The following is a 12,780-nucleotide window of genomic DNA, read 5'->3' as shown; positions in this document are numbered from 1 at the left end:
ATATAAAAATCTTTTCGAACCCAACTCTTCTACTTGCGTATTTCATTGTCTCCCCCCCCCCTTTCTCTCTGTTATCTTTTCTTTTCCTATTAATTTATCCCCTTTCTGGTTGTGCCCAATTGTTGCTCTGTTATCCCGCTGTCGATTTCACTGTGCTCTTCCATGAGCCTCACTTTTGTATAAATAAAAAAAAAACAAACAACAAAAAAATGTGTTTCAAGTTCCCAGACATAACCACAATGGAAGCTAATGCAGAGTGGGCTTTGGGGTTCCATGATACATACCTCATTGTTCGAGAGCTGATACCATGGTTGCTTGCCAAAGGTAAAGATCTCCCAGAGCACCACACCCAAGCTCCACGCATCACTCTCAGCTGTGAATCGTCGGTACATGATGCTCTCAGGGGGCATCCAGCGGATGGGGAGCATGGTATGCCCACCCACCTGCCAAGTACAAGAAAACTGCTATTCACAAGATAATTAAGGTACAATCAACAGTCATTTCGGCAAGTTATGTGTGGGCCTGTTCCACATTTCATTCCATCCATCCATTAGGACCATACTCTGTGTAGAGCGTTGGTGCCGCCGAAGCAGTCTCCTTGGCTATTGGGAACCATCCTGGACGGGTCGCCACTCCGACACAGTATACCAGCATGCTGGCACTCATTTTGCCGACCTCGGAAGGATGACAGGCAGAGTCAATCCCACCTGGTGTTAATTCAACAGCTGAGCAGGATTTGAACTCAGGACCCTAGGATCCCAAGCCCACTACCTTAACCATTAAGCCAACACCAGGCATACATTTCATTGCATCCTCCCATTTCAACCCACGGTGTTCTTTTGGGTGCTGCTGAGATCCAAAAACTCAGTTCCTGGACGAAGCCGCTGCTCAGTGTGCTGTATTTATGCCGATACATCTCGTTGTGGATGGCCTGAGCTTGACCTGAAGGGGAGCTCTGGCTGCACAGATCACAGCTGCAACAGTGGCTTGGTTGAAACTTTGACATGAAACACCAAATTCCTGACTCTGGTTGCTCCTTGATACTGTACTAAATGTAAAAATTATTTGACCTTTCTATTTGGCCAAATTATGAAAGACGAGAGCTTCAATGACTCAAATTGCCCCCCCCCACCCCATGTGTTTATGTCTGCATGTTTTGTGTGTTACAAGGCATAAACCTGTGTGGAGAGCTCTAAATTTGTTACGTGTGAAATACATCGTAACAACCTCCTCATTGCCGAGTTAAAGTATCATCGGTCTAAACTTGAAGTTGAACTGGCATGCAAATGGTTAGCAATTAAGTAATTGGCAGTTTGTTCATCTGATCATTTCAGTGTATGCCATTTTCATAATATATCTTCATAGGTTGTGGCACGTCCATAATTCAATCGTATACTTTTGCATACTGGCCTAACACACACACACACACACACACACACATATATATATATATATATATATATATATATATATATATATATATATATATATATATATATATATATATATATATATGCAACAACACAAAAGTTGGGGTTATTCCAATGATTTTCATACTTTAGGGTAAATTCATCAAATTATCATTAATATAGTCATATGTGTTTACTGTTGTAAACTAACAGCCTTTATCATATTATTTTGACATGGTGGGCGGAGTCAAGTGACAAATGTGGGTGGGGTCCGGCAGCTGTCCAACCAATGGTTGGATGTTTCCAAAATCGACACCCAACAAGAACCACAACACCAACAACCACGCGGTGAGCTCTTGTCGACCTGCGATACATTGCAGGTAAAAATGCGCATTAAATAAACTGCAAAGTAAATAACAAGAACATCCCGGGCAGGGCTGCTGATTGATTACCAGTGTCCCAAACTGATCAAGATGATCCTGGCTCTGCCAGGTGGGAAGTGGTTCAGAAGTGAGATTCGGCTTTGTTGTTTGTCGTATCAATAGGAGGAGAGTGAGGTGGGGTGGGGGGGGGGGGGTGAGAGGATAGGAGTCAAGGTCGTGGAGATGATACAGAGAAGAAGGTTGGTCATGTTTTTTGTGCAGGAGACCAGATAGAAAGGAAACAGGGTGAGGAGGTTGGTAGGAGGATACAAGCTACTGCACGCGGGAGAGTATGGAAGGAGTGATGACGTCGGGTAATAGTATCGGGAGAGATCAGCAAGCAGGTGGTCAAGTCGAAAGATTGGAGGGATGGATAGTTATGGCATGGTTGGTGATACAGAGGCAAATGGTGTGTGTTATGTCAGTATATGGGCCACAAACGGGTAGGACTGGGGCGGAGAAGCATGACGCGTTTCATTCATCACTTGTTGGTGAATCATCCGGCAGCTGAGGGGGTGTGTAGCATTGGGTTTCTCATGTGTGCACTATTTGTGAACGTCTTTACACTGTGGAGGAACTCTGGGAAGGGTTTGAGGGTTTGAAACAGCAAAGGGATTACCTTGGTAGCCTTTCTTGGTTGCTTTATGCAGCTACTTCAGCTAAAAGAGCATAGAAGGAGTGCATTTTTATATATAATCCTAGCCACCTGGGTTTAATTGATTAGGTGAGAGATAATTGATTGTTCCCTCCATTCACAGGTGAGAGATGCGAGTGGGTTTTTATTTTTCATATATATACAGTTTGTATGTGTATAATCTATACATTTTTACTGAATGTTGCACTGACAGATTTTATGAAAGGACAACATGTTGTACTTCACATACATTCTGCTCTATTCACCCTCTGATTTGCCTGAGGATATCTTCCATCTGCTTGGAAGTCAATTAACATCACCTTCATCAGCCAACTTCATCATCTTCTTAATGATCACAATTATTCCCACATTCTTGCGGGGTTGGCCAGGGGGAAGTTTGGCTCAAGTCTTTCACGAACTGGCAGGCCAGACCAGACCCATCCCCTGCCTAAGGTTATGGCAGGAATTTGTAATTTGTTCATGGTGCCGCAATAGCTTGCCTACTCTTCGCGAAATGCACCGTGGGACCTTTAACATCCAACAACTAACGCCGGCAGATGGGACACCCAGTTTAACGTCCATCAGAGGGACGACACACACATTGATGAATCACCCTACCTGTGAAACACCGGGATGACAGTTTCGAGCTGGGCTGAGATTCAAAGCCAGGCTATACAGGCGAGTATGCATACGTTTAGGCCACACTGCCAGACACATTTCTCCATGCATCAGGATATTTTGTGCTCTGCTTCACTGATATCCCTCCCAGGATACTTTTTCTACCATTTCAAATACTTACCTTTGTGATGCAATTTCTGTTTTATTTCAAGCCAGTGTTTTGTGACAGCCATCCTCTAGGCATTGGAATGCTTCTGCGGCTTTCCACATCGCTCTGCAATAAGCTTCTGTTTCTTGATGAGATGTAACATCTTCCCAGCTGCTGTTCTTTAGTATACAGATCACCTTAACATCGTCTTCTTCTATTGGACTGATTACAGCAGCCATTGCACTATACCAGTTGGATGGGACAACCCTTTTGTGCAGGCCTTGCTTAGTGAAAATATTCCTTTTTCAAAAAAATCAGTAAATTAATGTTCCAAGGCCTCAGTGGAGTCATGGTCAGAGCTTCTACTCTGAGTCTTGAAGGTTGGTGTGAACCCCGGTTGAGTTATACCAAAGACTAAAATGATACGTGCTGCTGCCTTATTTTGACGCTCAGAATTTAAAATGGATAGAGCGCACACATCGATTCCTCACCTGCATGCTCATCATCCGAGATAACAGGTTTATAGCCGGGCCAAGATTCAAACTCAGGCGAGACAGCTTAGAGGCGAGTGCGTGTCCTTCTCGGCCATCCTGCGACCCATCTTCATCACCCAACCCTGTTGCATATATATGCTGCTGGAAACAAATCACTTCCACTTCGCTGTGAAGCTCATTGCTGTTTTCTTTGGTTTGAACCTCTGTTTAAATTGAGTGAAATTAAACATTTTGAAAAATTCCAATTATTATCACTCAGATTACATCGTCACTGTAATGCATATTGTGAAGTTGTTTCAACTTATTCGGTTTTTCATCATTCAGAATAATTAGTGAAAATAAAGTCAGAATGATTAGTTGCAGTACTTATCAGCATATGCGCTGTTTAAATTCATAACACATCATTCTCGGCATATATCCGAACTTTGAATTACAATTGAAATTGATGTCGCCAACATCACCCTTCGTAACCATACTTGCTGCTTATATCTGTACAAAATGCAGACAAAAATCACTTCCGCTTCACCATGGAGCTCCATCTTGAGTTGTTTGGTTTCAACCTTCGTTTAAAACGAGTGAAATGAAGCATTTTGAAAATTTTGAATTATTCTCACTCAAATTTCAACATCTCCATAAAGTTGTTTAAACTTTCTTTCTGTAAGACGAAGATGATTTGTAATACCGGCTTATCCATAGCGGTGGTATATGATACACATTTACCTTGAGAGAATTGGGGGAGTCTCCGTTTTTGTTGTCCTGTGCCTTTTTAAAATAAACTGTTATTCCGTAAAGAACGCATATTATGTGGTGACCCATCATTACAGATTCTGCGCATGAGAAACCATTTTGGCATCGCTTTCATGGCAAATCCCTGGGGAAGGGTAATATTGGTCACGTTCTCTCAAAGAGACTGGCTGAATTAATAATTCCGACCAGTGGGCTGCGATTTTCCAGGACTTCAAGGACTTGAATAAGTATTCCTTGAATAAGTATTTCCAAAAGGTGAAAATGCTTTTCCATTTTACCGAAAATTTCAAGGAGTTTCAAGGACTGTGCAAACTCTTTTGTTGCTAACAGGTTGTGCAACATTTGCTGTTATGGGACCCGACCTGTGGTTAGCTGCCTCATCAATTTAGGGATATACATGCATACATATATATATATATATATATATATATATATATATATATATATATATATATATATATATATATATATATATATATACACATACACACAAAAATACCCATCCCCAATGACATGAAAAACATGCAAGAATATCCATCCCCAATGCCAGGAAAAGGAAGCAGCAATACTCATCCCCAGCGATGGGAAAAGTTTAAGTTAATCTACCAATTGAAATTATTTCAAGGATTTTAAAAAGGTTAATTGTGTTGCACTCAAAAAATCCTTCCTTTTCACAATTGGTCGTCCTATTTGCCAAAAATTTATATATTGGTCACTTTGGCCTCAAAATGGCCTCTGAGGCCATGGCCACATCGCTCATGTTACTTCCTGCACAAATTTGTATTTGTGTCCAAAGTATGGAGTTTGTAGCTTCAAGGTGTGGCCATGTGTTAGGAACAGACCGCAGTAACGAAGTTGGTCATGCCTCAAGGGATCGAACGTAGCCTCGTCAGAGATCAATTCCACAAGATGCTGAGGAGGAGTCACAACTGTGCGTGCATGGGAAACCGTGGTGCGGTGGTATTATTACTAAAATGATCGGTGTACCTATTCCTCTTTTGGTATAATCACAATGGATGCCTGATCACATCTCAAATCCAGAGTAACTCGAATAGTAAAATACGAGGGATTATTTTTTACAAGGGCATGGGGACACCAGAAATCAAAATGAGTGAAGGGCAGGGGACAGAGATGACTGTGACAAACTCGCTTGATCTAACCAAGGAATGCACCGTCTAGCATATACTAATTTTAACTACACCAAATTCACATGGAAATCATCATCCTCATCATCATCATCATCATCATCATCATCATCATCATCATCATCATCATCATCATTTTACAGCCGTTTCCATGCTTTCATGTGTAAGCCGTGGTTCACCTAATGGCTGTTTTCCAGGCTGCACGATCCCTTGCTAGCTTTCTTGTTCGGCCTTTAACTCTAAGATCGTCTCTTAGCAACATGTACCATGTTTTCCTCGGACAGTCTCTATCTCTCCTTCCATTCACATTCATACAATACTCAAGGCAAACAGATGAGTGGGACAATTGGAGGAGATAGATGTCCTTATGGCCTTTCCTTTAAAGGATTGACAGGAGGCTTAGCACTGGTCAGTGCTCCGGGGCTCGTGCTGGCACACACTGGCTCAGCCCTGGCTCGTACTACCTCGTACTGACAGCGAGTGCCTCAGATGAACTCCAACTCAATGGCTCAGACTACTGGCCCCCTCTCAACTGGTTGAATGTGGCTGGACAACTCTATCTGTGAGAATATGTGTGTATATATATATAGGACCACTGGACCTGTAGCTTATCTGGGCCCTGGCCTAATGCTTTAACCAAAATTTGGTAGAATTCTGACTGGTGCGTCTGGTGAGGAAGATTTTTGATGGAATTTATGGGATTTTCCAAAAATTTTACTGAGTCCACCATTTTGACGCATTTCCGGTCATGTGATCGGCATGACTTCCACAATATAATTAAGATCCCTATCCTACCATAAAGTTGCAACCCAAATTTGTTTGCATTCTGACAGGTGGGTTGAGAGGAGAAGATTTTGGAAGGAATTTACGTGACTGCCATTTTGACACACTTGCGGTCATGTGATCAGCTTGGCCTCCGCAATTTAACACGAGGACCGTATCCTAATGTTGTGACCTGAATTTTGAAGGATTCTGACTGGTGGGTCCGAAGAAGAAAAAATTTGAAGGAATTTATGCGATTTTCACAAAAATTGACTAAGTCGGGCATTTTGATGGACTTCCGTTCATGTGATCAGCATGGCCTCCACAAATTAACATCAGGACCCTATCCTAATGTTGCAACTCAAATTTGGTAGCCATCTGACTGATGGTTCTGTCAAGAAGATTTTTAAAGGAATTTACAAAGTCGGCCATTTTGACATACTTCGAGTCAAGTGACCGGAACGAGATTCGTAATTCCTGTTACCAGTCAGGAGATTTCAAGGAGTTACCAATTCCTGTTACCAGTTGCTGCAAAATTTCATCCGGATCAGCCCAGTGGTTTGGCCGGAGCAGTCTAAAAAGGAGACGGACAGACGGATGGTCGGACGGCAAGCCATGACAATACCTTATCTTGAATATAAATTCCAGATAAGCTAAAAATGCTGCACAGGCCTGGGTGCCCATTATTCTGGCAAGCATGGCTGCAAGCGGAGACCCCCCCCCAGTGCACCCACTCATTGAGCTCGTGTGGTTGCCCAATGATTTGATGAGCATGACACTGATGTTATCCATACGGCATGGCCTTCTCAGGCACCAGATCTGAACCCAATCGAGCATTTATAGGACTCTTGGGCCCGTTGGTCTATTGGACCATATTTTCATCCGTCTTCACGGCATTGTAGCATACCTGCCTGCTGTACTGCTTGAGCATTAGATTGCCTTTCAGCAAGCCAAGATGTGCTTGGGCCTGTTCTTTGTGTCCTTTACGAAGTTGCTAAAAACACAGTTACCTTCCTGTTTGGAATGATTTTCAATTTTGCTTGACTGCCAGACAGGCATACCGAATTAAAAGATCATCTCACTCCTCTGCGCATGCGTGATCAGGACCAAGTCAGAGACAAAGTAGTGCTAAACTGCAGGTTCATTTACCGATTAATGTTCAAAATATAACATTCAATTGAAATTAAGTTGTTCCTCGATCATAAACTGACGTTTGTAGACAGACAGACGGACATACAGACAATGTGAACTAATTGCTTAAACCCACTTTTCGCTTCGCGTGCATGGGGTCATGATAATCTCCAGCGTAACTAATCGCACAGAATATAAGCAGACTTTCCACAATTATGTTGAATCATAAAAGACATCAATGTTAACGAGAAACATGACAAATCTATAAGTTGACGTAAATCTTTCTTCGTAAAATGTTATCACCATAACTTTACCCTGAGAAACACATATTTGAGACACTTCACCAAGGGAAGAATGAAACAAATTATTCTGCGTGACATGTCTGTATTTGGCACAAAATCACATGTATAATGAGAACGGAGGAAAAAAAAATTGTTTGATGTAAAAGCTTCTTTAAACAATAGCAGAAGCACTTAAAGCTCTGCAGCAAATAGAGGGCAACAATTTTGGTGGAAAGTAGTGTTGCTGAACAAAACAAGTGAAATGACAAAATTCTCATGACACTCTCGTGGATGAGATGTCCAAGCCAGCAATGAGCTTTCTTAATGCTGTGCAAATTGTACGCAGCAACTGGTGAGTCTAAATTTTCATTTCCATTGACAAGTGGTAATTGCCACTGATTGTTCACCACGCTGGTCAAAGCAGTCCATCAGCTGGCTGCATTAATGTTGGACTAAATCTGTGTAGTATTTTGGATCCTGTCCACTCAGCACCTCTTTGTCCATTTGTAATGTCTCTCTGTCACTGCTTGACATCAACTTGCGAAGTCATGTTGTTGGACGGCGCTCATCGCGTGAACCAGGCACTTGAGATGCTCAGCACAAAGACGTAATGTATACATTTCAACGAAAATTTCTTTATGTCTCTTTTAAGACTTCTGCATGCATTGCGGCACATCCTGCATGCATCGGAAGTTGTTAGCTCTGCCACCGAAAGTGGACAGAGGTCATTTTATTTTTCAACCCTGTCTGTCTGTGAACAGGATATCTCAAAAAGTTGGGAGATGGATTCGGATGAAATTTGGTGGACAGGTTGGGTTTGTAACAAGGACAAATTGATTCGATTTTGGTGAGATCCAGATCCGGATATGAGAATTTTTTTTATTGTTAAAGTGATTTTTCGCCTTGAGAGATAGGTCCAAAAACGACATATAGCTTGACATTTCAAAAATTTCTTGGCCCCGATAGGTTCTACTGGATCAAGCGTTGCGTGGTGGAGGTATGCGCTCTACCGAGTGCCCTTCTAGTTTACTTTGCAGACACCACTCTTTTTCTCCATCTCCAGGGTCGTGCGAAGCAGCACGCAATGTCCTCCGATCGATCCATCGATCCACACTTTGTGCGCATCTTCCATCTCAACCGCTGGTACACAGAAACAAGTGCTTGCATCACGGTACATTGTTGAGAAGCACTGCGGTGATAATGACATCCTTGCTTTTTCAATTCCTCCATGACAATGGCATCCCTGTCCGTCACACGACGATGTACGTTACGGTTACAATACCTTCCAGGCCTGTGCTTGCAATGTATATGACAAAAAAAAAATGAAATCAAAGAATTGCAGACAAACAATTTCAGGCAGGATTAAATTGCAGAAGGGATTGAAGCAACGAAAGTGGCCAGCCATCTTTTATGGCCATATTATATATCGGATGTCGAAAACCAGTGTTTGCCTTGTTCGTTAGGTCAACAACTAAACAGAAGTAGAAACTAGTGTTTGCATAACAATTCATTCCGCGCTGGCACACCGACGTAGCTCAACATTGGCAAAGGTCGGAATGGTCGCAAGAGGATTTCCAACGTTGATCCGTTGATCCAACATCGGTAAAAGCAACATCTGTTTACTAACATTAGTCCAACGTCGATCCAACTGCAGCCACTTGGCAAAAAGTGATGGGACAAGGGCTAACTTTGGGCAAATGGACAAAAATACCTTGGGCAAATGACAGTACTGACGTTCATTCAACGTTAACTCAACGTCGGTGTGTTAGCTTGTGGAGCACAATAAAAACTTCCCAATCCCATTACCTGAGATATCGTGGAGATGTGTGTTCAAGGGTAAATGATAAAAGAGAAGAGAATAACCACTAATCATCTCGTGACAACAGAATAAGTATAAAGAAAACGAAAAATGTGAATATGCAACACACTCAAAAAAATTAAATTGATCACTGGCTCATAATCCCACACCTGGGCTGGCAGGATGGCCTACAGGTGAGACACAGTCGCCTCTAAGCTGTCGAGCCTGGGTTTGAATCCCGACACAGCTATAAACTCTCTTCTCGATGTTTCGCAGGGAGATTCATCAGTGTGTGTGCCGTCCCTCGGATGGACGTTAAACTGGGCGTCCCGTCCGCCGGCATACGCATATGCATGCATGAAGTGTGGGCAAGCTATCGCTGGCACCATGAACAAATTCCAAATTCCTGCCCTAAACAGCAGAGGGCATTGCATCAGCAGCACAGCCAATGATGATGTTACCCATAGCCTTGTGCTGCATACGAATGAAGAAGCAGATTGCACAACTTTGGTTTGAAAGAGCAGAAAGAAACAAAATGGCAAGGGCCAGGGAATCAAAGGCAAAATTAAAAATAAACAAATAAATAAATAAACGGTGAAAGCTGAAGAAAATGGACCTCATACAAACAAGTGGGACAGAAATGGAAAAAAAAAAAAACAGAAGAAGAGAGAAAAGTTGAAACAGACATGACGATGAACTTCAACTCGCAACAAATGGAGCTGGTGGGGTAACTTAGCATAACAATTGTGCATTTTGTGAGGAAAGCACCAAATTTGGCACACTAGTAGCCTATCATATTATGAACAGATTTGGATATTGGACCATCTCAAATTCAGCCGCTGATGGCTGTGGCAGACATTTTCCACTGCCATCAAAAATTTTGAGATGGCCCAATATCCAAATCTGTTCAGAATATGTCAGGCTACTAGTGTGCCAAATTTGGTGCTTTCCTCACAAAATGCACAATTGTTATGCTATATTTAGCTAAGTTGCCCCACTTAGCCTTTCCAGGGCTTGGAGAAGAAGGAGGAGGAGGAGGAGGCGATTGGGACCATACTCTGTGAAGAGCATTGTTGCTACTTAAGCAGTCTCCTTGGCTATTGGGCACAATCCTGGATGGGTCGCCACTCCGACACAGTATACCAGCAAGCTGGCACTCATTTTGTCGACCTTGGAAGGATGACAAGTCGAGTTAACCCCACCTGGTATTAATTCAACAGCTGAGCAGGATTTGAATCAGGATTCTTGGATCCAAAGCCCACCACCCAAACCATTAAACCAACACCAGGCATAGGCTGGGAGATAAATCTAAAAATTATCTTTGGAGCAAAACTCGTGTGGAATGAACGCAGGGACTCGACAGCTCAGGGGCTAATAAACCACAATTGAATAAAACACAAAGATGACTCCAAGTTGGGAAGCACAACTACCATGTACGTGTACAGACAGTGTCACAAATACTTGGCTCGAGTCCTGAGCTTGAATCAAAAACGACGCCTCTTGGACCTCCGCTTGACAACCCAACGCTAGACCACGGTTATCGGGCGACGTCTACAGGTTCGTAGCGAAGCTCATCAATGAAGGCGACGGTGTCGGAAGCTTCACAACAGGTTCAAAATCACTAAGACCACTAGAGAAAGTTAACAACTACATAAAATTGCATAAACTCAACGGAACATACATCTTGATTGTTTCAAGGCAAATGGAATTAAAATAGTCCAATACTTCACCATATCCATCCTCCGACATAGCTGTTCCAATACGAGAACAGCATGGTACCTGGAAAAAGTAGAGATGCGACATAAAGAGTTACAGGAACTCAGCATGGCAGATTAAATTCAGAGCGAGTTTAATTTGATCCCACGCATGAACATGAATAAGAGAGTTTTTCTTGAACAGCTGGTGGCCAGACATTGTCGGTAAATGAGCTGTTTGTGGCAGGTGGCTCCCTCAGGTTTGATGGTGGAAAATCTTGCCACGTCTTTGCTAAATTGATGGCGAGGTTGTCAAGAGTCGTGACTGGTGAAGTGCAGTTATTTATGTTTACAGCACATGATGTGGAGCAGTGTTTTGAACAACAGATGAAGAATCAGCAGTCGAGTTTAAAAGTGCATCATCCTTCCATGCACGGCCATCTCCGCCAAGTGGATTAATGCATCCAAAAACAATTTGATCTTTCTCTTTGAACAAAGATCACATTCTGGTATGCTGTGCATATCCTCATTTGATAGATGGTTGTGCCCTTTGGGTTAGAAGAGGGGGGAGGGGTGGGGTGCACACTTGGAGTTTGGTGGGGGAAGAGGGATGTGGACTCGGAGTTGGGAGGGAGGAGAAATGAGGATTTCGATTTGGGAGGGAGGAGGGATGTGGACTTGGAGTTGGGAGGGGAAGAGGGATGTGGACATGGAGTTGGGAGGGAGGAGAGATGTGGACTTGGAGTTGGGAAGTGAAGAGGGATGTGGACATGGAGTTGGGAGGGAGGAGAGATGCGGACTTGGAGTTGGGAGGGGTAGAGGGATGTGGACTTGGATTTGGTAGGGGAAGAGGGATGTGGACTTGGATTTGGGAGGGGAAGAGGGATGTGGACATGGAGTTGGGAGGGAGGAGCGATGTGGACTTGGAGTTGGGAAGTGAAGAGGGATGTGGACTTGGTGTTGGGAAGTGAAGAGGGATGTGGCCTTGGAGTTGGGAGGGGTAGAGGGATGTGGACTTGGAGTTGGAGGGAGGAGGGATGCAGAATTGAAGTTTGGAGAGGGGAAGGGATGCAGGCTTTGACATGGAGTTGGGAGGGGGAAGGGATGTGAAATTGGAGTTGGCAGAGGGGAGGGAATGCAGACTTGGAGGGGGAGGGATGTGCACTTGAATAAGAAAGGGGGAGCCAACGACATGGGGTGGGAGAAGGTTGAGGGCTCGAAGAAGAAAGTGGGAGTCACAGATCTCGGGTGGGGAGGGAGAGGTGGTTAAGGACTTGAAGAAGAAAGGGGGAGTGGAGGACAGAGGGTTGGAGTGGGGGTGGGCAGGATGGCAGATGTGGGACAGAGTTGGGAAAGGTGGGTTGAGGCATTATGGTGGGGAGAGGGTTTGAAGGCTTGGAGTGTGGGGGCAGGAGAGGGATTGAAGCCTTAGGCTTGGGAGGGGGAAGTTGATGACTTGTGGTTTGGGAAGAGGGCTTGCAGACTTGTGGTTGTGCA

The 12,780-nt window shown here is 43.6% G+C and overlaps 1 protein-coding gene across 2 annotated transcripts in view; it reads right to left on the bottom strand.

The window, feature by feature from the left end:
• LOC147020748 (BDNF/NT-3 growth factors receptor-like) overlaps positions 1-12,780 on the bottom strand; it is a 576,920-nt gene that overhangs the window by 32,186 nt on the left and 531,954 nt on the right. For both annotated transcript variants that reach the window (XM_085896363.1, XM_085896362.1), the window contains exon 17: positions 285-443. In XM_085896363.1, the coding sequence (XP_085752489.1) occupies positions 285-443 (159 nt within the window). The remainder of the gene's footprint in view (positions 1-284; positions 444-12,780) is intronic.

This window comes from Eptatretus burgeri, chromosome 9 (assembly GCF_056783735.1).
Source record: "Eptatretus burgeri isolate ZD-2024b chromosome 9, Ebu_testis_v1, whole genome shotgun sequence".
Classification (NCBI taxonomy): domain Eukaryota; kingdom Metazoa; phylum Chordata; class Myxini; order Myxiniformes; family Myxinidae; genus Eptatretus; species Eptatretus burgeri.
Note: the sequence above shows the minus strand (reverse complement) of the source record. Positions and strands in the feature narration are given on the sequence as shown.